General features: G+C 40.9%; 1 protein-coding gene across 1 annotated transcript in view; it reads left to right on the top strand.

Annotated features, from left to right (window-relative positions):
• The first annotated feature begins 19,621 nt into the window (after positions 1 to 19,621).
• Positions 19,622 to 25,983, top strand: part of RP1 (RP1 axonemal microtubule associated) — a 55,075-nt gene continuing 48,713 nt past the window's right edge. Inside the window, exon 1 of the mRNA XM_047728118.1 lies at positions 19,622 to 19,673. Coding sequence (XP_047584074.1) covers positions 19,656 to 19,673 — 18 coding nt within the window. The 5' untranslated portion in view covers positions 19,622 to 19,655. The remainder of the gene's footprint in view (positions 19,674 to 25,983) is intronic.

Genomic DNA, 25,983 nt, shown 5'->3' with positions numbered 1-25,983 from the left:
TTTTTAGTCAACCACTTTCCACCCTTAACTCCTGATCCTCTTTCTGTACTGTTTTGTTTTTCAGAATGTTATTAAAATGGAATCCTACATTATGAAGTCTTTAGGGTCTGGCTTCTTTTATTTAGGAAAATTCATCTAAATGTCATAGTGTTAGCATGAATCAATAGTTGTTCCTTTTTATTGCTGAATTGGAGTAGTCTACTATGGGATGTACCATAATTTTGTTTATCCAGCCACCTTTGGAAGCACATCTGGGTTGTTGCCAGTGTGGGGATATGAGTAAAACTGTTACAAATATTTACACAGAGGTTTTTAAGTGAACATAGGTCTTCAATTAATTTAGATAAATACTAAAAAGGGAGATTTCCTTGACCATATGGTAAGTATATGTTTGACTTTATAAGAAATTTTTGAACTGTTTTCCAAAATGGTATGTCATTTGCATTCCCACCAATAATGAATGAGGATTCCTGTTGCTCTATATCCTTGCAAGTCATGGCATTGTTAATTTTAAAATTTTAACCATTCTAGGTATGTGATGGTACCTCTTTATGATTTTAATCTACCTTTCTTAATGGCCATTAATGTTGAACATCTTTTCATATGCTTATTTGCTAGCTGTGTATTTTCTTTAGAAAAATTTCTTTCCGTATGTTTTGTTCACACTTTTTTTAAAAAAAGGTTTTATTTATTTATTTGACTGAGAGAGAGAGAGAGCCAGAGAGTACAAGCAGCAGGAACAGCAGACGGAGCACAACCAGGCTCCCCACTGAGCAGGAAGCCTGATGAGGGACTCCATCCCAGGACCCTGGGATCATTACCTGAGCCAAAGGCAGATGTTTAACCTACTGAGCCACCCAGGCACCACTCTTTTGCTCATTTTTATAAGTAAGGGGGTTGTTTGTTTTTTTTTGTTGAGCTTTAAGAGTTCTTCACATATTCTACAAGGGTACAAGTCTTTTATCAGATATTGGGTATATACATTTTTTTCCTCCAAGTCTGTGGCTTTTCTTCATTCTCATAACAATGTCCTCTACAGAGCAAAAGTTTTTAATTTTTTAAAAGTCCAATTTATCAATTTTTTAATGGCTCATGTTTTTAGTGTCGTATCTAAAAGTTTATCACCATACCCAAAGTCACACAGATTTGTTTTCTCTTCTGTTTTTTTTTCTGGAAGTTTTAAAGTTTTAGATTTAGAATTAGGTCCATGATTTATTTTGAGTTAATTTTTGTATAAGGTATGAAGTATGTGTCTACCTTCTTTTGTTTTTATTTTATTTTATTTCTTTTCTTTCCTTTTTTCAATGTTCCAAGATTCATTGTTTCTACCTCCCCCCCTTTTTGCAATTGTTCCAGCAACATTTGTTGAAAAGATAAAATTTTCTCCATTGAATTGCCTTTGTACTTTTGCCAAAAATCAACGGACTATGTTTGCATGGGTACATTTCTGGGGCCTTTATTCTGTTTCATTATTATATGTTTACATTCTTTCACTAATAGATAACTGTAGCTTTATAGTAAAAATTGAAATCAGGTAGAGTGAGTCTTCTAATCTTTTCCTTTCTGAGAATTATTTTGGCTTTTCTTGTTCTTTTGTCTTTCCATATGAATTTTAGAATTAAGTCATGTATATCTCCAAAAACCTTGCTAGAATTTTGATTTGGATTGCACTAAAGCTATATATCAATTGAAGAGATGGATACCTTAAAATATTGATTCTTCCAATTCATGAACAGGGTATATTTTTAAATTTAGTTTATATTATACTTTTTAACATCCAGACCCTGCATATATTTTATTATGCTTATACCTAACTATTTTATTTTTGGTGCTATTGTAAATGGTATTTTTTGAATTTCAAATTTTGATTTTTCATTACTATATGTACGTAATTGCTATGTGAAGACAATTGACTTTTATATATTGATCATGTAACCTGCAACCTTGTCGAACTCACTTTTGTAGTTTTTTTTTTTTTTTCAAGATTTTATTTATTTATTTGACAGAGATCACAAGTAGGCAGAGAGGCAGGCAGAGAGAGAGGAGGAAGCAGGCTCCCTGCTGAGCAGAGAGCCTAATGTGGGGCTCAATCCCAGAACCCTGGGATCATGACCTAAACCGAAGGCAGAGGCTTTAACCCACTGAGCCACCCAGGCGCCCCCACTTTTGTAGTTTGAAGAGATCTTTTGTAGATTCTTCAGGATTTTCTCAATAGACAATGATTTTCCATTTCTAACAGTCTTTATTTCTTTATGTAGACCCAAGTTTCTGACCTATATTTTAATCCTTCTGACTTAAGAACTTTTAACATTTCTTGTGGATTTGGACTGCTGACAATGAAGTTGGACTGCCGCTCACTCCCTGCCCCCATGTCATCTGCAGCCCCCAGGGTTTCAAACTCATTCTGCCTCAACACTTGGCTTTCACGAATTCATTAAAAATTTCTAGCCAAATCTTCTTACTGGCTTATATAGCATCTGATAACATCTGTCCCAAGTAGGGAAAGCTTGGGTCCTGTTTCCCCCTGCAAGCACTTGTCTCTTTGAAGATTTCCTTGGTTGTTTGCTCTTGTGATCCTGACACTCCAAGGGAGATTCAAGAAAAGTCATTAATTTGCAGTTTGTCCAGCATTTTTCTTGTTTGAAGGGTCGGTGTTCCTCTCTCCTAGCTCTTTGCATCTCCATGCTGAATCTAGAAATTTAAAGAATCTGTTTTAAAAATGTCTACATTTTGTATCTGCTTTTTTCTTTCACATATTCTTGATTTTTAAAAATGCTGTCCTGCCTTTTTTTTATTATGTTCTTTTTTTAGTTTATATAAGTTTAAACGTAACTTTTTAAAGGTGTTTTTCAGATTTTCCTATTTCCTCTCATTTCTGAGCTCTAATTCCTTTCAAGGTGGTTCCTCATGTAGTTTTGGTGGTGTTTGCATGTGGGGTTTTGATTATGTCACTTTGAATTTTGATTAATGGTCAGTAAAGGCTCTTCCTTCTATGGGGGATCTATATGCTCTGGGATACACAAGTTTTCCTAGGGAGCAGTTTCATATTTGCTTTTCCTAGGATCTCAGAATTCAATCCTCCTGGACCAGTCTTCACGTTTAAGTCTTACGCTGTGGTTCCTGCCCCTGCAGATGGTGTAAATTTCATATCCACTCATAAAATAGCCTGATGTTTTGGTTTCTTGGAAGCAATTTGCTTTATACAAGGCACCTTAGATGGAAAGTTTCCTTGCTGCTTCTTCTTTTTTTTTTAAGATTTTTATTTATTTTATTTGACAGAAAGAGAGAGAGAGAGAGAGAGAGAGAGAGAGAGAGAGAATACAAGCATGGGAAACAGCAGAGGGAGAGGAAGAAGCAGCTTCCTTCCCTGGGCAGGGAGCCTGATGTGGGGCTTAATCCTAAGACCCCCAGATCATGATCTGAGCTGAAGGCAGATGCTTAACCAACTGAGCCACCTAGGCACCCTCCTTGCTGCTTCTTAGGACAAGTGCCCTGAATTTTCTTGACTGCTCTTCAGTTTGGCCCCCCTTCAATATATCTGGACATTACACAGGTGGCACCATCCCAACTCCCTCCTTTTTTCTTCTCCTGTTCTTCCGTTGGCATTAAGATACAAGTTTTCAGGCCAAGTCTGAAATCCTTGTGGATCCCCGTGGCAACAACTTCTGCACACTGTTTTGAGTCTTCTCTTCATTTCTGGAGCCTAGGGATTTCCATTATCCAAAGTCATTGTTAAAAAAGTGGTATTATATCCTATAGTACTAGTAGTTTGTTTTTGGAGGAACCCTCCTCACCATTGCCCTAATGTACTCACTCTGCCAGTCAGTCAGCCATGTTGCTGGAAGTGGACCGAGCACAACTTCCAGGGTGACTAGAATTTGGATGTCAGCTGAAATGCAGTGTCTCCTTCCAGTTTCTGTAAGAAAGAGAGGTTCATGTCAAAGCCAGTCTTAACCCTTTCCCTCCTTAGTTACTTGGAATAAAGGCATAGAATTTAGTGGTATTATATTTTTTCTTCTTTCTCACTTAAATGATTTGTAAATACAGTGCTTATCCTTGATTTTTATTGTCCACATGACAATGAAATCAAGGGAGTTTTGCTTTATGCTTGAGAAGTTTAGATTACATCCTTAGTTTATTTGAATGCACAGGCAACCACTACCCATACTTACATAAGTCAACCAGCTTGCTACTCACATTAAGAAAAAAGTCACCTTGGACACCAGGTGGCTCAGTGGATTAAACCTCTGCCTTCGGCTCAGGTCATGATCTCAGAGTCCTGGGATTGAGCCCTGAATCGGGCTCTCTGCTCAGCGGGGAGCCTGCTTCTCTCTCTCTGCCTGCCTCTATGCCCACTTGTGATCTCTCTCTGTCAAATAAATAAATAAAATTTTGGAAAAAAAAACAAAAACGAAAAAAGTCACCTTCCCAAGATCACCAGCAATTCCTATTGGTGAGGCTTTTCAAATTCCCAAAAAATCAATAGTAGAGGAACATTCTGAATTAAATGTCTCAAATTTCTGCTCTTTGGGTTTCATGAAGAAGTTGCTTTGCAGGAGTTCAGGCATGCTTCCATTCTTTGATGATGTCCTCAGGAGGGATGTGACAAAGATGAAATGGAGGAGATACAAGATATTCTTAGATTATCAAATCCTTAAGTTATCAGTGAAATAAAAATATAAATGTTAGGTGCAAACAGTCTCCTTGGTAATAGATTGAATTTTTGGTGTTTTACTAATTGCTAACATATTTGACTATATATTTTTACTTGATTGACTTTCTTCCAGGGAAGGTCAGACCTCTAAAGGGAACTTGACTGGGTAATGCAGCATATCTTTAATCTGTAAGCTGTGGTTTATTAGGACTTCATATTGTATTTCTCTGGCCCTTCAAAGCAGTCTCATCCAGCAATTAGCTGGGAGATGAGTGTCATAGTGTAAGAAGTGGAAAGGCTTTTCATGAAGACATGCTTTTTAGTTGGCCAGGTTTTTTTTTTTTTTTTCATCTGTAACATAAGGTGCTCTATTAAATTGGCTCTTAGGTTGTTTCAAGGTTAAGAAAGACGTATAGTCATAAATCAAAATTCAGAGGCATTATGGGGTTGAGGTGCTATAATTCAGGATTTGATATGCTAAATTGATAAAGATTACCAGGTAAAAAGCCTCTGTTTGGTTCCTGAAAGGGACATCAGGGAGAACTTGCCAGATCCCACTTTTGCCTGCTCTTCTTCTTTTTTTTTTTTTTTTAAAGATTTCATTTATTTATTTGAGAGAGAGAACACAAGTGGGAATGGGTGGAAGGGGAGAGGGAGAAGCAGACTCCCCACTGAGAAGGGAGATTGATGCAGGGCTTGATCCAAGGACCCTGAGATCATGACCTGAACCAAAGATAGATGCTTAACTAACTGAGCCACCCAGGCACTCCTCTGCTTTTGTTTTAGAGAGTCTGTTTCAAGAGTTTTAGGAACAGTTTTAATTACCTATTTACATATAGGCTGCCCTCTCAACCAATGACCTTCTGTGCGATTCAGGTATCATTATTTTCTTGAGTCTCAAAACTTACCACTACTACATGTTTATTGACTGAATAAACGACGGTACTGTTTTTGTCATATTTTTATTTCCAGATCCTGAGTTCTTAGTTTGGTTTGGGAAAAACAGTCATATTCCCGATACTGGTAACCCCAGATGACTATTGCTTCTTATTGTAATTTTCAACTCTGTCTTACCATCCCCAACCCTAAAAGGCCCTACATGGGCACTCCTGGCTGATTCCTGCTTTTTAACCCAGATTATTAGTCATCATCATTAAAATCGTATTGAAGGGGCACTTGGGTGGCTCAGTGGGTTAAAGCCTCTGCCTTTGGCTCAGGTCATGATCTCAGGGTCCTGGGATGGAGCCCTGAATTGGGCTCTCTGCTCAGCGGGGAGCCTGCTTCCTCCTCTCTCTCTGTCTGCCTCTCTGACTACTTGTGATCTGTCAAATAAATAAATAAAAATCTTTAAAAAAAATTAAAAAAAAATAAAATCGTATTGAAGATTTGTACCTGATCATGTGCTTGAATTGTTTCCTTGGTCCTAAGCTGTCTTGCATCCTAGAAGAAAATGGAAATCTGAGTCACTTGGAAAAGGCAGCACCACCTTACATCTTAAGGAGATTGGATCCAGGTGTGGAAGAAGTAGGCCAGAGCCACCAGGGCATCAGTGCCAGCATCAGTCAAGACTATGAAGAGGCTGCTTGGCCAGTGTAGCATTACTTCCCTATATACAAAAGCTCATATTAAATCTAAGATCCCTTAAAGATAATTTCCAAGGCATAGAAGAAAAGGAAATTTTTCTTTCAAACTGGCAACTATGGATGGAAGAAAGGACTAAAAAAAATTTTCTCTTTAACTATGTGACTCATTAAAAAAATATTTTTTCTAGGCCACTAATCAGGTATGGGTATGATGTTACATGTATTATTAACAGTGGTGAACAAAAGGAATAAGGTCAGTCTGATTTTACTTTGAGACATTATGAGAAGACAAGATCCTCTGGGCAGGTCAAGAGAGTGATGCCAGTACTCCCTAATCCCCTACGGGCCACTGCCACCTACCTCTCCATAAACATCTCCTCTGTTTTCAGTCATTGAGGTGCACTGATGCTTATGCACCACAAGATGGAGCCTCCGAAGCAGCTTATGTCCCAGTGCTTCCTTCCCATTTCCCCCTTTGGACAGTGAAGGTCTGGTTCTGTGAGTGTTTGAGAAAGCAAAGCCATTACAACCATGAGGAGGTGCGCAGACTTGGAGAGGATCTAGAGTATTGTTCTAGTCATTGTCATAATGAAAACTGATTGGTTCTTGGCCCCATCCTGATGAACACTGTTGTCAGCTTCTTCTAGGAAGATGCAAAAGACATGCTCAGCAAGTGTGTGATGACACAAAGCCAGGGAGGATAATTGGTCCATTTGGATGGTATTGCAAAGATTCAGAAAGTTTTCAATGGGCTGAAATCTACAAGATGAAAGTGAACAGGAGTTAAGTCATTCTAACACGGAGTTACCCTGAGTGTGGTCCACGGACCACCATTCCCCAAATTGCTTATTGCCTATCCTTGACAAGGTAGGGAGCTCCTGCCAGGGTGTCCAGGAATTTAGTTACAAAGCACATTGTTCAGTAAAGAGAAACAAACAAAACTTCCTTGGTGCAAGATGTGGGGCACTGGCCTACGTTCCAGCACGAACTCTTCATCTCCTGGAGGGTATGCCTGTTGAGTGGTCTGTGCCTGGACCAAACTGCCTTGGTCTCTTCACATGATGGATAACAATCATATCTAACGTAAAGCGTTGACACGGTGAAGGTTAGCAGTTTCACGCACATTATGTTTCCCCATACGTGGTATGTGCTCACTACACGGAAGTAAGTATGACTGTGTTTCTCCTTAACACTTCTTTAGGGAAAATACTGTTGTTACCCCTACTTTGTAGATGAGGAACTGAAGGGAGTGTCAGCGAAGCTTAATTGTATCCTGTGGTCATACAGTTCCTAGGTGCCAGAGCCAAGGCTTGAAACCAGATTTTCTGATTCTAACTTTCAAATAAACATTTATCCATTATAGCACGCTGCTCATTCCTGGTTGGACTAGACTGTTGGCTTTAACATTTTTTTGACCAAAACTTAATTATGCTCATAATTTAGTATGCACACGTGGGCATATGCACACAGAAATGTGTATGTATAGATCTGAAAGTAAATTTTCACGAGATAATACTTGCCCCCCATAAGTGCAATGCATTGATATGTCTTAGTCTATTTTAGTATTATTATTTTTTTTAATTTCAATTTATTTTTTTAATATTGTATTTCATTTTTAAAAGAAAGAGCTGGCAGTGACCTACTGGATTGATTTCATGGCCCACAAATGGACTGTAAGCCACAATGTGTACTAGCAATATCAACAGACTATTTAGTTCTAAAGCTCTCTGATTCTCCTAGAAAACAAACAAACAAAATAAACAAAAGCCTTCCAACCCAATTCCCTTAGTCTAGAACAGAAGACCTGGGCTTGGGAGAGGTTCATGTGAACAAAGAGTAAGGATTTTAGCTTATGTCAATATATGGAAACACGGCAGTGTGGGGGCAGAAAGTTCTTTTTCTTTATCCCTCAGGAGTTCTGCATTCCCTTTTGGGTGCTGTACTTAGACAGAAATCAACAACTGGACACAGTCAAGGTGGGGAAGGGTCTGAAACTATTTAAGCTATGAATGTTTAATCCAATTTTGAAGGAAAAAAGTCTGTAAAGACTTATTTATATCTACATCTACATCTATCTACCTACCTACCTACCTACCTATCTACCGATCTGGATATAAAATGATAATAGATCCCTGAGTTAGTAGAATTATCTTGCAGGATTCAATAGGTCTTGGCCAGTCTGATCATTATCTCACAGAACGCTTACGTCCATTGCATTTTTGGATTTTGGTGTCTGAAGTGAGAATCCTACGGAATGATTGTAACTCCACTTCCCTCCTGTGAGAGGCCACTAAAGGCAGGAAACCGCTCCTCCCAGGGTAAGAAGAGGAGCTCTTTTGCTTGGCGTTGGCAGGACTTTTGCTCCGCTTCAAAGGGGTTTGCAAGGGTGGTGGCGGATTCCAGCCCAGGCTGCGCCTTGGAACAGGGACATTCCTTTGCCTAGAGCCTGGCCTGGCCTTGTGGGAAAGCCCCCAGTTCCTGGTACTGCGGGCTGGTAGGAAGCACTTGCCTGGTTGTTTCCCTCCCTTGTCAGCTCTGCAGAGAGCTGGTTCTCCGTGTGAGTCAGGAAAGGAGGCAGTGAAAGGCTGGAACAGTCCCTCAGCAGGTTTGCATGGGGCCTCAGGAACGCCTGGAGCTGGAAATCCCCCTGGAAGGTGGCTAAGACAATAGAGGTTTGCGCTGCTGCCGCCCGCTGGGGTAGGGCATTACATTGAAACCAGGAGCAGCAGATTTGTTGGTAGTTTATTCAGGAAGGAAAATTCAGGAAGGAAAGGGGAGAGGGGAGTCAAGAATGACTCAAAGGTTATATGGTTGGGAAATCGGGGAGCAAAGTAAGGTCACCAAAACAAAGTGGAAAAACAGAAGTGGCATAAATTGTGAGGGGAAGGATGGATACTTTTGACGGTACTATGTGCGTGATTTAGAGTCAGAGCTGTGTTTGTGAAAGTTTGGAATGAAGCTGGTGGGGTTAAAGTATACCCATCTTGCTGTTGAACTGTTTACTATCCAGTGTTAAATTCAGACACTTAGAGCCAAATGTGATCATATTTGAGAGTGAGGTAACTCTTAATGATGTTGGAACTGCTTGGATAACATACTCATTCCTTCATTCATTCGTTATCTGTTAGCATCTCAGATTAGTGTTCAGAATGGAACTGATACGTTCGTTTTTGGTGGTTCTTTATGTAGAATTAAAATAAACAGGCTAGGGTTACCTGGGTGGCTCGGTTGGTTAAGTGTCTGCCTTCGACTCAGGTCATGATCCTGGAGTCCCGGATGGAGCCCCACGTCTTACTGTCCTTCCGTCTCACGGGGAATCAGTGGGGAGTCCGCTTCTGCCTCCCCTCCCTAGGACTGTTCCTGCTTTCTTGCTCACTCTCTCTCTCTCAAATAAATAAAATCTTAAAAAAAGAAAACAGGCTAATGAGGTACTTTCTGTAGATGACTATCCACACTTTATTTCTGATCTCTCAGGCGGATTGAGTCAAATGACATTGGTTATTCTAGATCGAGTCTTATTAGGTGACAAGCAGGGAGGGCAGCTGAAGCAGAGGAAATCTTGTGCATGTGTGCCTTGAAGACAAAGGGGGGAGAGATGAACTGATGGATATGATGATAACATTTATCAGGCATTCCCTATATGCTCAGTGGTATTATAAGCACTATATATGATTACCTAATTTGATCTTTGATCTTCAACAACCCAATTAAATAATTACTATTAATACCCTCCTTTTATAATTAAGCATACTAAAGCACAGAGAGGCTAGTGAATTTTCCTAAGGTTGCAGAGGTGGGATGGCCTGACCCTTGAGCCATACCATGTACACTAAGTAGGAAGGTATTGTTCTTGCCTGGCTTGATAAACTGATTCAAGGCAACTAGAAATTCAAACAGTAGTTAGAAGAGAGGAAGAGACTATTTTTTTTTTTAAGATTTATTTATTTATTTATTTGATAGAGAGAGCCCAAGCAGGGGGAGCAGGAGAGGGAGGAGCAGGCTCCCCACTGAGCAGGGAGCCTGATGTGGCCTCTGATCCTCCTGACCCGTGGATCATGACCTGAGCTGAATATAGATGTTTAATCGACTGAGCCACCCAGGCGCCCTAAGAAACTGTTTTCTAAGAGACAGACTGTTTTCTAAGAGACAGCTGGCTTTGAGTGCCCAGCTGAAAATGTATGATCCAACATGGGGGAGAGGGACATTGTCCTCTCATCCAAAGATTGTAGGCAGGTTGTGCGCTTCGAGCAGGGAAAGCCATAGCCCTTTGAGAAACCTCACAGGCACGGAGAGCCAGCAGCCGAGCCTCAGGAGGAGCCTCTTTCAAGTTCTCCTGTGGAGTGGATTTCCATGGGAAAGTGGGATTCATTGATTCAGGCCTGGGTAGCCTTCCCCTGGACTCACCTCATAAGACCAAGGGGACCGTGGAAGAGGACAGTTAGAAGCTTGTCAAGAACTAAAATTTCTACAGCTACTCAAATAAGGCCTCACAAGCTAGCAAACCTCAGGGAAATGCAACTTAATTGTATCCACAAGTAGTTGAGGTCTGGATGTGTGCTCAAAACATGCAGACTATCCATTCTAAAAATAAATCTTTATTCAATTTTATTCTATTGTTTTAAGTTCTTAAAACCTGTTCTGAAGAACACATGAGAGAATATTTTCTATTGGGAAAATAAACTTGCTTTAGCTGTCATATGTGTTTGGAGGAGCCTGTTTCTCTACCGTGTGTATGTGCCCAGAGTCTTATATGCCATAGTCAATGACACATAACAGGTGCTCAACAAACAGCCACCAGCTGAACATTTCGCAGATAAGTGGAATGTGAAATGTAGGTTTTTTTCTTTTTTCTTTTCTTTTCTTTTCTTTTTTTTTTTTTTTTTTTGTTAAGCAATCTCCACTCTAAGGTGGGGGATCCAACTCATGACCCTGAAATCAAGAGGCTCAAAGCTCTACCCACTGAGCAAGCCAGGTGCTCCTGCATTGTAGGTGTTTCAGGGGATAAATGTAAGTTTCTTCCCTGAAGCTTTTAGATGCTATATGAGGAAATGCTAATAGCAAACATCTGGACAGTGACCCAACAAGCAGTTATTACATAAAAATGAAGAAGTCACTGTAATAAAAGAGCAAACAGAAATGAGGAGACACAACACTGTTAAGCCAGAGTAGGGGGAGAAAAGGCAATAGCACATTTAAATTCTGCAGAGAAATGTCTTTAAGAGATAATTCAGGGGCGCCTGGGTGGCTCAGTGGGCTAAGCCACTGCCTTCGGCTCAGGTCATGGTCCCAGGGTCCTGGGATCGAGCCCCGCATCGGGTTCTCTGCTCAGCAGGGAGCCCGCTTCCTCCTCTCTCTCTCTGCCTGCCTCTCTGCCTACTTGTGATCTCTGTCTGTCAGATAAATAAATAAAATCTTTAAAAAAAAAAAAAGAGATAATTCAGGTTTTAAAGTTTTCACCAAAAATTCAATCTTAATTTATAGGGGAAAAAAAAAAGGTCCATCAACCAGGATCCCACTACTCCAACACACCAGCTAAATTTAATCATGTTTTCTTACTGGACAGGTGCCCAATCAGTTTGTGTGGAACCTCTAGTTATAAAGTTCTATTTACCTTCTGAGCTAGAGTGGCCATTTCCTGAAAACCAGGTTTCTCTAGGAAGACAGCAGAGCATCTTCAGAAGGTGGTGCTGAGTGGCAGAAGCCCCTTCCTGCCTGAGCGTTCCTTGCAGCTGCTAAGGAGCCGACAGCCAGGTGCCCCACAGTTTCACTCCCTACCACTGGCAGCTGTCCCTGGCCCCATATGAGGGAGTGGAGAAGGGAAACTATTGATGAAGTTGGAAAAGATTCTCTCCTTGAGCTCAGATTAAATTAGTTCACAAGTGACCCAAGGAAGGTTTCTTTTTTAAAATTGTGGCAAAATAGACACGCATAAAATTGACCATCTTAGCCATGTTTAAATGCACAGTGCAATACCCTCCCATTGTTGTGCCAATAACACCCATCCGTTCCCCCACGGCGGGGGGGTCATCTTCCAAAACTGAAACTCAGTCCAAGGGAGCCTTTGGTACCACTGTCCTTTAAAATTTTTTTTTTTAACCAAACTTTGCTTTCTTGTTGCTTTCAAAAAGTCTAGCGAGAAAGGAAGGTAGCAATATGAAATGTGCTGTTTTCATGCATGTGGTTGTCATGTTCGGAACAAATGTGTTTGTTAAGATCCATTTTAAGCCTGCACACTTACAAATGAAGCACGACCTCTAAAAAGCCTCAAGAATACCTTTATTAAGAGCCATTGAAAAATCAACCAAAGCTTCCAGGGGTTATGGTAGTGCAAATTCAACATTTCCTGTGAAAAGAACTATTTTGTACTAAATAATTTGTCTGGTCTTTGTCCTGGGTTTCTGATTGTTGGGGGTTGTCTCTGTTATGCTAACTAGATGACTCACAGGAGCTCCTAGAAAGCTTCAGGATGGGGGCTGGGCACCAGAAAGACCAACCTTGTGATTAGAGCGTTGGGATTCTCAGCCACCTGACCTCTGGCTGGGAGAGAAAGGCTGAAGATTGAGTTCGGTTACATTGCCAATCATTTACTCAATCATGCCTGCATAATGAAACTGCAGTAAATAACATTGGACACAAAGCTCAGTGGAGCTTCTTGGTTGGTGAACATGGATAGGCATGGAGGGTGATGTGCGCTGAATCCACAGAAATTCAAAGCTTCATTACTTCTTACCCAGAGCTTTATATGTGGTATGTGTATTAGTCTGGGTTCTCTAGAGAAACGGAACCAATAGGAGACTAGACACACACACACACACACACACACACGCAATGAAATGTTCAGGAAGGAGTCGGCTTACATGATCATGGAGGCTAAGAAGTCACAAGAGTTGTGTAGTTGGCAAGCTAGGTATCCAGGAGAGCCAATGGTATAGTTCCAGTCTTAGTCCAAGTCTGACGTCTGACGGGAGGAGAGAAGACTCATGTCCCAAGTAGAAGACAGGAAGGCAGAAAGAGTGAATTCTACCTTTCTCAGATTTTTTGTTCCATTCAGGCCTTTAATCTTTAATGTATTGGATGAAGGACACTCACATGGGGGAGGCAATCTGCTTTACACAGTCTACCCATTAAAATGTTACTCTTATCCAGACACACCTTCACAGACACACCCAGAATAATGTTTAAGCAAATATCTGGGCACCTGATGGCCTAGTCAAGTTGAACATAAAATTCACTACCACTGTAGGCAACTCTTGCTGCTGCTGTAATAAATCATCACAAACTTAGCGGCTCAAAACAACATAGGTTTATCATTTTATAGTTCTGGAGGTCACTAGTCCAAAATGGGTCTTATTTGTGGGCTAAAATCCAGGTATCTAAGGACTGCATTCCTTCTGGAGGTTATAGAGGAGGATCAATTCCTTGCCTTTTTTAGCTTCTAGAACTGCCTGCTTCCTTGGATTGTGGGCCCTCCCTCCATCTTCAAAACGTAGCATCTTCCAATCTCTCTCTGACTTTGGCCCTCCTATCTCCCTCTTACAAGAATCCTTGTGAGGAGGGGTGCCTGGGTAGCTCTGTGGGTTAAAGCCTCTGCCTTCAGCTCAGGTCGTAGTCTCAGGGTCCTGGGATCGAGTCCCACATCGGGCTCTCTGCTCATCGGGGAGCCGGCTTCCCTCTCTCTCTCTCTCTCTGCCTGCCTCTCTGCCTACTTGTGATCTTTGTCTGTCAAATAAATAAATAAAATCTTAAGAAAAAAAAAAAAAAAAAGAATCCTTGTGGGGAGCCTGGGTCGCTCAGTTGGTTAAATGTCCGGCTCTTGGTTTCAGCTCAGGTCATAACCTCCACGTCGGAGATGAGCCCTGTGCAGGCATAGAGCTCTGCTTTCAACAGGGAGTCTGCCTCCCTCTCCCTCTCCCCCTGCACCATCCCACCATGCGCTCTCTCAGTCTCTCTCTAGAATAAATAAATCTTTAAAAAAAAAAAATCCTTGTGATTACACTGGGCTCACCAAGATGATCTAGATAATTCTCCCATCTCAAGATTCTTGGCTTAATCACATTTGCTGTGTCTCTCTGGACATCTTTTGGGGACTATTCTTCTACTATAGCAATTAATAAATACTGTTGAATTGATGAACTATTAGTATAGTCATTTAACTGGTATCTTTATATTCAGTTTCACTGCCTTCAAGCTCAATCATATCATCACAATGATAACTATAAAAAATTACCATGTATCTTCTCTGTTAAAATTCTTTAGTGGCTTCTCATAGGCTGTAGTATAAATCCAAACTCCCTTCAGAGGGTGGCCCCTGACTACCTTTCTAGCAACCTCTCTCATTGCCTCACTATATGTATATAATGTTAAATGATAGGAAGTTACTGGAATTGACAATTTTTGACTTACAAAAATCGGAATTTATGCAGTTCAACCTAATACCACCATTAGCCACATTGATACAACTGTACTTAATTGTCTCAAGGCACCAAGCTTCCCTGGCTCCCATTTTTTTGCAGATCCTGTTCTCTCTTCTCCCTTCCCTGATATAAATATATCCCGGGGTGCCTGGGTGGCTCAGTGGGTTAAGCCTCTGCCTTTGGCTCAGGTCATGATCTCATCGAGCCCCACATAGGGCTCTCTGCTCAGTGGGGAGCCTTCTTCCCCCTCCCCCTCTGCCTACCTCTCTGCCTACTTGTGATCTCTTCCTCTCTGTCAAATAAATAAATAAAATCTTTAAATTATAAAAAAATATATATACCAAGCAAATTGTTGCACACATTATGAGTACCTAATGTGATAAGACTGTACATGGTTTTTTATTTCAGCTTCACTACATAATATAGTCTTTAGCTCTATAGACTATCTGTCTTTAAATATTATAATATTATAATCGTGCATCCTAAATTACATCAGGACCCTTTCCCTGCTGTGAAGACTGGGGTCAGGCTGGCCTTTAGTAACTATGCAGAGAGCAGGAGGAGGCTGATGGAGTTTTTTCAAGCATCTACAGATCTGTTTGGGAGCCCATTGAATTTGTAATTCTCAGAATGTGTGTATCCAGTCAAACAGGTCTTCAATAAATGTTGAGTGAAGGAATAAAAATAATTTCCTTTGTCCCAATGTTCACTTAGACTGTGAACCATGGCCATGTGGGTATAGTAGCTGCTTTTTGGTGAAATAAACAGTAAAGAGGCCGAGTTTGAGATCAGACTCAGCTACTAAAGGGATGTCTGATCTCAGGAAAACGCTGTATCTCTTTGGGCCCAATGTCTATATCCATGAGACCAAGTGCCCTTCACTTTGACCCTTTGTCTTGCATTATTCTTTAATTTGCCAGCTAGTCAGTGATGTTATCAGCTGCCTGGAGCTGTTGGGAGTGGAGGGGGTGTCCCTCAGCACCCTCAGTGCAAGGCTGTTGTGTAACTGGATCCTGAGGAGGGTGAAGGGAGGGTGTATTTTTGGTACCTGTGCACTTTGTTTACTTGAGGGGTTGTAAGTGTAGGTTAGAATGTTTTCTGTGTACATTGTCCATTGCATCATTCTTTGTTGTGACATACCACTGAGGATCTGACTTTTTCTAAAATCACAAGTTAGGCTTTTTATCAGAGCTCACCTAAGCATATTATTGGAAGCTTTTCTGAATATTCACTTAACTGTAATTCTAATTCATGAAGATCTAGTAGGCATACCCTCTTTATGACTGATACTTTGCTGGGAGCTTTCAGTTATTCTGTTTAACAATCAGACAAAAATCCTACCAGGAGGGACTATTAACTTCATTTTAAAACAGAGGTTTAGAGAAATTAAGGGCATTGTTGAGATTCCTTTACTTCTTTTAAAGAGACAAATTATTGGTGCATATATGTGATTTCTTTTATAAGATATAAAATAGACAAATACAAAAATGAAAAAAAATATGTTCAATACCTTCCACTCATTAAAAATATTCTTCAGGGGGCGCCTGGGTGGCTCAGTGGGTTAAAGCCTCTGCCTTCGGCTCAGGTCATGATCCCAGGGTCCTGGGATCGAGTCCTGCATCGCACTGGGACTCTCTGCTTGGCAGGGAGCCTGCTTCCCCCTCTCTCTCTGCCTGCCTCTCTGCCTACTTGTGATCTCTGTCTGTCAAATAAATAAATAAAATCTTTAAAAAATATATTCTTCAGGAAGATAGGTCATATTTTTTTTTAAAAGATTTTATTTATTTATTTCACAGAGAGAGAGAGAGAGAGAGAGAACACAAGCAGGGAAAGCAGCAGGCAGAAGGAGAGGGAGAAGCAGGTTTCCTGCTGAGTGGGAAGCCCAGCGAGGGGCTGGATCCCAGGACCCTGGATTATGACTTTAGCTGAAGGCAGACATTCGACTGAGCCACTCAGGTGCCCAGAAATATTTTCTTCATTCTATAGTCTGTGGGACATTTTGGACAAGGTAAAAATGGAATCATTTGTCCACCTGCATATCAACTAAAAAAAAAAAAAAAAACCTGGCTATTTAGAAATTACATTCTTCTAAGTAAATTAGTAATATTGTTTAAACAGTGCGGAATGCCCCAAATGAAATAAAACAGAATGACATGCTGTTTAGTGACTGGGGGAGGTGAGCCAATATTGGCCAGGGTGGCCTCAGAGGAGTGACATCAGAGCTAGGACTTAACTGGGGAGGAGGAAAAAAGAAACCCAAGATGTGCAAAGCCCTTGAAAGGGTCAGGACTAGTAAAGGAGAGGTCAGGCAGAAAGCCAGTTGTGGTTTACTTGTAGTGTTCAGCACTGTTTGAAACAACATGAGTCATGAAATTACTTGTAAATTGTCTACCATCCTTATCAGAACATAAACTCTAAATGGCCAGGTCTGTTCCAGCACCTAACACAATGTCTGGCACACAGTAGGTATGTAATAATATTACTGAATGAAAGAAAAAATATGCTGGGTGCAGGAAAGTCTATGCAAGGCAGCTCCTTACTTTGCAGACTGGTTTAAAAGGCCCAGTGGAGGGGAAACCAGTCCTAGATTTCTGGCGGGTCAGTTTCTAAACTTTCTGCTGCACTATCCTGCCCCCTGCTGTTTAACTTATCAAGAAATGCCAACTTTTTCAAATGCACCAGGTCTTTCAGATAAAATTTCTTGCTCTCTGGAATTGACATTCTGTGGTCACCTCTGAAGGAACTTTGCTTCATGTGTGTTCCACCTCAGAAACAAGATAATTTTTGCACTGAGGAGAAAAAGATTGTGCCTTTGCTGTAAACATTAAAACGATATGAGACAACCACTAAATAGCAAAAATACCCAAATAACCCAAAAAAGCAATGGGTAAGGGACTTGAACAAGTTATTTCTTCAAAGAAGATATACAAATGGCAGATAGGGATATGAAGAGATGTTGAACACCATTAATCATCACGAAAACGCGAATCAAAACTACCATGAGGGGCGCCTGGGTGGCTCAGTGGGTTAGGCCTCTGCCTTCGGCTCAGGTCATGATCCCAGAGGTCTGGGATCGAGTCCCGCATCGGACTCTCTGCTCAGCGGGGAGCCTGCTTCTCCTCATCTCTCTCTGTCTGTCTCTCTGCCTACTTGTGATCTCTCTCTCTGTCAAATAAATAAATAAAATCTTAAAAAAAAAAAACTACCATGAGACATCACCTCACATCTGTCTGGATGGCTATTATTAAAAAAAAAAGAACAAATACTGGTGAGGATGTGGAGAAATTGGAACCCCTGTACTCTGTTTGTGGGAATATAAATTGGCGCAGCCACTATGGAAAACAGTATGGCGATTTATCAAAAAATTAAAAATAGAGCTACCATATAGGGCAGCAGTCCCACTCCTGGGTATTTATTCCAAAGAATTGAAATCAGGATCGCAAAGAGATATTTGGACTCCCATGTTCGCTGCAGCATTTTTTCACACTAGCCAAGATATGGCAACATTCAAATGCCCATTGACAGATAAATGCAAAAGAAAATGTGAACCATATATACATAAAATGGAATATGATTCAGCTTTAAATTTGCAACAACATGGATGAACCTGGAGGACATTACGCTAAGTGAAATGAGCTGGTGAAAGAAGTACAAATAATGTAGGATTCCACTTATATGAGATAACTAAAATAGTCGAAGTGATAAAAGCAGAAAGCTTAATAGTGATTGCCAGGGCCTGGGGGTGGGGGAGGGAACAGAGAGTTGTTTCTCAGTGGTTAGAGTTTCAATTATGCTTGGTAAATAAATTCTAGAGATCTTTGTACAACATAGTGCCTACAATGAACATATGGGACAGTGCACTTCAACATTTAAGAGGGTTAAATACTAAAGATGAAATCTACCCTCTTAAAAAACTAACAGACAAAAACAAAGGGAAACAAGGAAACTTTGGGAGGTGTTGGATATGTCTGTTCTCATGATTGTGATGACTGCTTCATAGGTTTTTGTTTTCATCCTAACTCATCCAATTGTACCCATTAAACATGTGCAGTTCCTTGTATAACAATTATATTCCAATAAAGCCGTTCAAAAGAACCCCAGAAAACAATAGAAGACCTTCGACCAGGGGTTCTGGTGACCAAAATGAAGGTAATAATGATGACAAGTGATTTGATACATTTGTCACCTTCTGGGGCCCCCTCCTCCTTTGGCTGTGGCATTCCCCAGAGTCCATCTCTGCCTGGCCAGAATAGGTACTTAGATGGTTGTCAAGAGAATAAGTGAAAAGTAAAGATAATATGTCATTTGGTAGTCATCTAGAACAGGAAGTAACTTGTGAACTCTTTGAAGTCAGAATTTTTTTCTTTTTTTGGCTGGCACATGTCTTAAATGGAGAGCAATTCACTTGTTATGGGGATTTACCTCCACTTCATAGTGTCTAGATGAAAACATACTTTTCCAGATAAATATTCAAAATATCAACTTCAAAATAAGGTAAAAGGATCATAGGCTTATATGCCAAATTATATTTATATGTCACAAAAGATCTATTGATTAGAAAAAGAACAAAATAGGTTCTTTTGTGGCCGTTTAATAAAATTGAATTTTATCTAGAATATGTTATTTACTTGTTATTATAGGCAACTGGAAAGACAAGGGAAAACATTTCCATGTGCTTAAGTTTGTACTTATTTATTTATTTATTTTATCAGGATGAGGGAATCTACTCACTGATCCATGATAATAGCCCCAAATCTCACCTGAGCGCTATCCTTTGTCATTGCGTGGCTTGGGAGTTATGTGAAGTGTTTGCTGTTGCTACAGGCAATGCACATGACAATGCAAACATTGCTCTTTCCTTTGATCAGCAGAAATGAAAACCAGGTTTACTCCTAAGCAGTATGTGAGCAACAGGGTCCCAGTGATGCCAGACCCTTTGCTCTGATTCTTTTAAACGTAGCCATCTTGATTAAGACACTAGAAACAACTGAAGACTTTCTACGTATGCTTTGGATGTTACAGGTAAAATACATGATTTTTTTCTTTCCTGGTCTTTTTTTTTTTTTTTTTTTGGTAGACAATGGTAATTAAAATTTAAGTTTTATAAAACTTTATTGAGTTTTTAAACAAGAAGCTATCTTTAACTTTTATTTAAATGAGGGAAATTGCTTACTATGCCCAAGATGGGTAAAGAATGCAGGACAGGACTGAGCTAAATAATTTTTAGTCTTGGCTGCTGTGGGGGAAGTGAACGAACTAATTTTTCTTGTGAAGTGTTTTGCAGGTGTTTCTGAGATATTCTCGTTTTGAGAGGTTGTTTGGACACTTGTCCTTAAGTTCAAGAGCCTGTGGGCTAGCATAGGACTTGGGAGTTAATCCTTAAAGCCCTGGGGATAATTGGAGAGTGTAAAGCAGAGAAATATTATGAGTAATCTTTGTTTTTAGAAATAACAGCTGACATTTATTAACTATGGAGGCAAATAGAGTAGCTCATGATGGGGCAGGACTAGACATATGCCTGAAGACCACTCAGGAGGCTATCCAGGTATGTCCACATAGTCTAATATGGGATGACAGGGATAAAATTGAAGAATAGGAAAAGAATATTCAGGGAACAAGACAGAGTGCCGATATATATATTTGGGGACTCAGTCCCTGAATGGGAGAAGGAGTTTAATACGGCTTCTAACGTGCAAGTTTCTCCCTTGGTTTCTAATGTAGATGACATTAATTTCTCATATTTTTGCACTTGCAATTTTTCATGTTCAATAAGTTAACAGTCAAGCTGCAAACTTCCTAGTTGTAGAATGGGTAGACGGGGAGGAGAAGCTTGGATGCGTCATGGCAGTTCACAGGAAGTAGAGTCAGAGCTTGTGGGCTGGAGCTGGAAGTCCTGGGATATGCCTGCAGGCAAGTCCCTCAGGGCTCCTCACACTCTGTAAACTAAACTGCTGCATGAATGTTAGCTATTAACTTAGATTTTTTTTTTCTTATCAGTTCAAGAGGAAGATTTTTTTCATTTTGATTAAGTGACTAGCTGTTCTGAAAGCTGTGGAGGTGGCTGGAGCAAGGAGATTGCACAGGGTCCAACAGGCTCAATGTATTTGCTAGATATGCAGGCGAGAAGCTGCTTCTACCTCGCTCAGTGCCATGTTCCCTGTGCATTCTGCCTAGTAAGAAGAGTGCAGCTGGCCCCAAGGTCTCTGCACTGAGGTGGCGGTGCAGAACACCTGCTCCAAGTCCTCCAGCCCTGTACAAATAATTCCACCTCCTCCTTCCTGTTTCCATCTGTAAATTGGGAATAGTAAGGGTAGGGCGGTAGAAGGCCACTACATACAGAGCTTAGTACATTGTGAGCACACAATGTATAAACAGATCAATCTTACTTGTTCTGGGTCTGACATGCTGACATCATTTGAGCAAGGGAAACCTACACTGTCTAGCATATTTGATGTCATCCCTATGTGGGTGGCCTTCAATGGCTTTATGTGGGGCTAGAGCTGGAGCCTCCATATGGGGAGTGTGGGCACACAGCTGACTCTTGTATTCCCCTCAGCACTGAAGATAGGGTTACTCTGCAGCCTCAGGACCTATGACAAAGATTTGGACACTAGAGGGATTGGAGCTGATTTTGAGGGGACTACAGAATGAAATTGCTTGGGATCGGAGTGGCTAGACTAGATGAGCCCCATTACCCCAGAAGGTGGATCCTTAGACAGTTCTGTCAGTCTGGCCCTGTAGACTGAAAACCCAGTCCAGCTAAACCTTTTTATTGCTAAAGCTTCTTAATAAATCCCCAATCTCCTTTTCTCATTTGGCATGTTTGAAATTAATGGCATAATATTTTCATAAGAACACAGTATAACATCACTTTCTTTCTTTTGGACAACCACAATGTATGTATTTAAAATTTGTAATGTAGATTATGAGGAGACTCAAAGTGATTACTAAATTACTTGTCATTGGTGCCATAGCAATAGGTGTTTAATTTCTGTTTATATTTACTTTATTCAGTATCTAAGAATCATTTAATAGCAACATAACATAAAAACCAAACAGCTCCCTTAGAAACATAAACACAATGAAGACTGGGGCATTACCACAGCGGAAGGATTCCTTTGGTACACTCAAATGCTAGAGAAGTTTGGCAGGCATGACTTACCTAGTGAAGTCAGAGAGAAAGTGAACAGCACAGACCATCAGCTTATAAAAAAAGAAGTTGTGGTATTTCAGGTGTTAGTGTTAGAGTGTATAAGGCCTGGCCAATGGATTATTTAATTCCAGGTTGGCTTACTTAGTCACAAAAGAATTTTAGTAACTAGAAAACAGAAAAAAGATCAACAACAGGTATCATTGCTAGAACATTCTATGAGTACACTTCTACTTTCCATGGATGGAATTATACATCCTGATGATATATGAATTAATATCAGAATATCATACATGCAATAACTGTACTCAAATAAAGGAAATAATTTGGAAGAAATATAATACCTTCCTTTGGGAAGGTATTTCAAAATTTAATAGCATTTCAGGGACATTGATATAAATATCACTTGTCACAACAAAGTACCATAGCTAAGAAAGTGTATGAGATTTGGCTATCAAGTGAATGGATGGTTCCTAACTTGTCTAGATAAAGATGAGATCTGATAGTTAATATTAAGTAATTTAAAATTAACTTTCCTAAAAAACTCAGCAGCTTTTCTATTACCAAAGGATTCAAAGCTAAGAATTTACAATTTTTTGTCTTATGTTCATATGTAAAACTAGTGAATATGGGTGTAACATTTTTATGCCCATTAAGAAAATGAATACTGATTGATGAGTGGTTTGTTTTAAAGTATTTTTGCTAAGATTTTATTTATTTATGAGAGAGAGAGAAAGAGAGAGAGAGAAACAAAGAAGAGGGAAAGGGAGAAGCAGGCTCCCTGCTGAGCAGGGAGCCCATTGTGGGGCTTGATCCCAGGACCCTGAGCCACTCAGGTTCCCAAGGGCTTTGCTTTAAATAATTGCATTCTTCACATCTGAAGTTACTTGATGTTTCAGAGAAGGCTTTCCTAAAGAGCATATTGAAATGATAACATTTGCTTATGATATATAAACTGCTTTCTGGAGTAAGTTAAAAGAAACACTTTTAGTGATATTAGGGTTGGTGAATTTATAATTATTCAGATTTCAATATTAATTGATTAAAAAAGCATTTCCATAGTAGATGCTAGACAATGGGACCTTCTTTGACATGGAAGTGAAAAGCAATTTTCCAAAGATCTCAGAAGTTTCTGTGCAAAGAACAAGGGACCAGGCAAATGCCTTTGCCTGAATGAGCGTTGCAGGCACTGGTTAATCAGGCAGGCCGCACTGAGGCATCCTTCACCAAGGCCCTGGAAGGTCAGACTCCCACAACACTCAAGACATCCCAGTAGTACCTATGGTCTTTGCCCTTAAGTCTACGCCTTGTCGTCTGCCCCTTAAGTCTTACCACTCTGATACAGAAGGGAGTAAAATCTAAGGAAAGAATGAGAAAAGCATAATTAGTTTCCCCCTAAGGCCCAGAAGAGAAGGGCCTGTGTTTGAGGTTGTCTCTGACTGCTTTGTGGCTTACTAAGAAGTTCAGAGATTAGAAATAGGCCGAGAAGGAAGAGGTTCAGGGCCTCTTGTCTCCTCAGTTATACTGGAAATCTGGATTTCTGAGACAACCTTACTTGTTGGGATGGACCTCTCAAAGAGATGTGTAGTGCAGGAGGGTGTCATTCACCTCCTAAGGTCTCCATTTCCATATAAGTGGTGCAGATAAAACAGCTCTCTTGTAGGGTGGTTTGGTATTTAAGAACCCAGCACATTTTAAAACTATTTTTTTTTAAGATTTTATTTATCTATTTGTCAGAGAGAGAGAGAGAGAGCACAGGCAGACAGAGTGGCAGGCAGAGGCAGAGGGAGAAGCAGGCTCCCCACAGAACAAGGAGCCCGATGTGGGACTCGATCCCAGGACGCTGGGATCATGACCTGAGCCGAAGGCAGCTGCTTAACCAACTGAGCCACCCAGGCGTCCCCCCCAGCACATTTTAAATGCCTTACAAGTGTTAGCTCTTATTTTTTGATACCCAAATCTTCATTTCCTGGCCACAAGGCCCATCCATTTGTCAAACACGTTGAAATAGCAGAAAAGGACTAATCTATAAGCAGTAATGTTGGCCATTTCATCACAAAAGTGGGTAAACGCATCATAGGAGGAGCTACCTCAAGATATGCTGATGTGACAGATTTGATGGCCATGGTGGCTTTTTCTCACAGAAAGGATGACTTTCCCTAGAACATTTCAGTTCAGGTCTTCTGTGAGTGGGACTTGGCAGCTTTCATCCCTGTCCTGGTAGACTTTCTCCCCCCCCCGCACCCCCCCCCCCCCCCGATCCTGGTATTCTTAATAGGGCTAGTCAGCTTAAGGAACAGATATTGCTCAAGATTAATAGCAGTGGTCTTCAACTTGTGGAGGTCTGTTTTCTTACTGTAAGCTTCTTTACCAGAAGAATTTCTCCAATTTGGCCACCACAGGGTCTGATGGTGATACTAAAATGAATGCCACCAAATATCAGGTACCTGACACTGTTTATGACAGAGGTGGGGGTGGAGTCTGGAGCCCGAGCCTGGCCTGGGTTGGAAACATAGACTCGTGCTTCCTGGTGCAAACATGGAGAGTTCCCAAGCTCTCTAAATCACAGTTTCCTTTTTGTGACACAGTAAGAACAGTAGGAGTGGCCTCAGAAAGTGTTCATCCGGATTGCCTCATTCTTCCGTATTTGGGCATGAGGAGAGGCAATTCACAAAGTCCATCAACAGAAGACTCGTGGTTAAGGATTTGAGAGGAACGTAGTCCTTCACTGTTACTCTCTGGGCATGCAAACCTGGGTTTGGACGGTCCTGGACTCTGAGCAGACATGACTACTCCAGGTTGTTCAGGGCCTGTGTCTTGTTAGTTTGACACCTTCTGTATTAGTGTCGTAAGGGGGCCGTCATGAAGCACAATGGATTGGGTGGTTAAAGTAACAGGAATTTATTATCTTACAGTCTGGAGATTAGAAGTTGAAGATCAAGGTGTCAGCAGGGTTAGCTCCTTCTGATCATTTTGAGGGGGAAATCTCTTCCACGTTTGGTGCCTGCTGGCAATATCTGATGTACCTCGGCTTATAGAAGAATATCAGTATCCAAATTCCCCCTTTTTATAAAGTACCAGTTATACTGGATGAGGGGCCCACCCTATCCAGTATCACTTCATCTTGACTAATTACATTTGCAATCACCCTATTTTCAAATACAGTCATATTCCAAGGACTGTGGGTTAGGCCTTCAACAATATATCAGTTTGGGGGTGGGGACAGGACATAGTTCAATCCATTATGCCTTCCCTTTTCTTAACAATAATCTTTGACTCTTTCAACACAAACTTAATCAATGTTCTCCTAATAAGGGAGGGAGACTGGAAGACTTGCCTCCCTACTTCAGGAGGCAGTGAGCTTACCCAAGGCTCTCCTAAAGTTAAGTCAGGATGCTAAAACTTCACATAGGTCCTCCACATTCCTCTTTCCAAATCAAAGGAAATCTCATGTGTTTCAGGCTGTGCTCTCTAGGAGAGCGAAGGACCTCACCAACAACACCCACCCCTCCCATTTCCTTCTCCACTGTGGGAAGGGTTGACCAGAACAGGCACTGGTCAGATAGAAGCCATTCAGTTTGAGAATCTCCATCTGGTGACTGCCTTGTTCTGCCTTCCTCATCAAGAGTTGTCTTAGTTCAGTTGGGTTTGCTCCTCCTGGTTGAGCTGTAGCTTGTAACCCGAGGCTGGCTCCAGAGAGCTGTGGTCAATGGGCAGTAAACAGCCAAGAGCTGAGATCAGAGCTCTTCTATCTCCTCAGACCCTGGCCTCCACCCAACTAGTCTGGAAGTGAAATAAAGGGAAAAGATAAGAGATTTAATGCTGACTAATTATTTACAAAGGGCTCAAACCAACAACTACCATAAACCACAGAGTCAAAAGCACCTTCCAGAACCAAGGTATGCTGAATTTGACAGAACATAGTAGGGGTGTTCACAGGGCCTGAAGTGCAATGTGGGGAGACATGTCTGGCAAAAATGGTGGAGGTGAAACACTCAGGCTCATCTGGTCCTGCACACTCCCCGGTCTGACTCTACTGGGAGCTCTGGGAGGGAGGGGAAACAGAGCCGACCCATAACCCTCTTGCAAGTCCTGGCTGCCTCTCTGGGCTCACCCTCATCCTTGGGTGTTCCCTGCTTTTCTTAATTTGAATACTTAAATCCCTGTAGCTCAAAAGGCAAC

This window comes from Lutra lutra, chromosome 4 (assembly GCF_902655055.1).
Source record: "Lutra lutra chromosome 4, mLutLut1.2, whole genome shotgun sequence".
In the NCBI taxonomy this organism is placed as follows: Eukaryota; Metazoa; Chordata; class Mammalia; order Carnivora; family Mustelidae; genus Lutra; species Lutra lutra.
The sequence above is the reverse complement of the archived record's forward strand: the minus strand, read 5'-3'. Positions and strand labels throughout refer to the sequence as shown.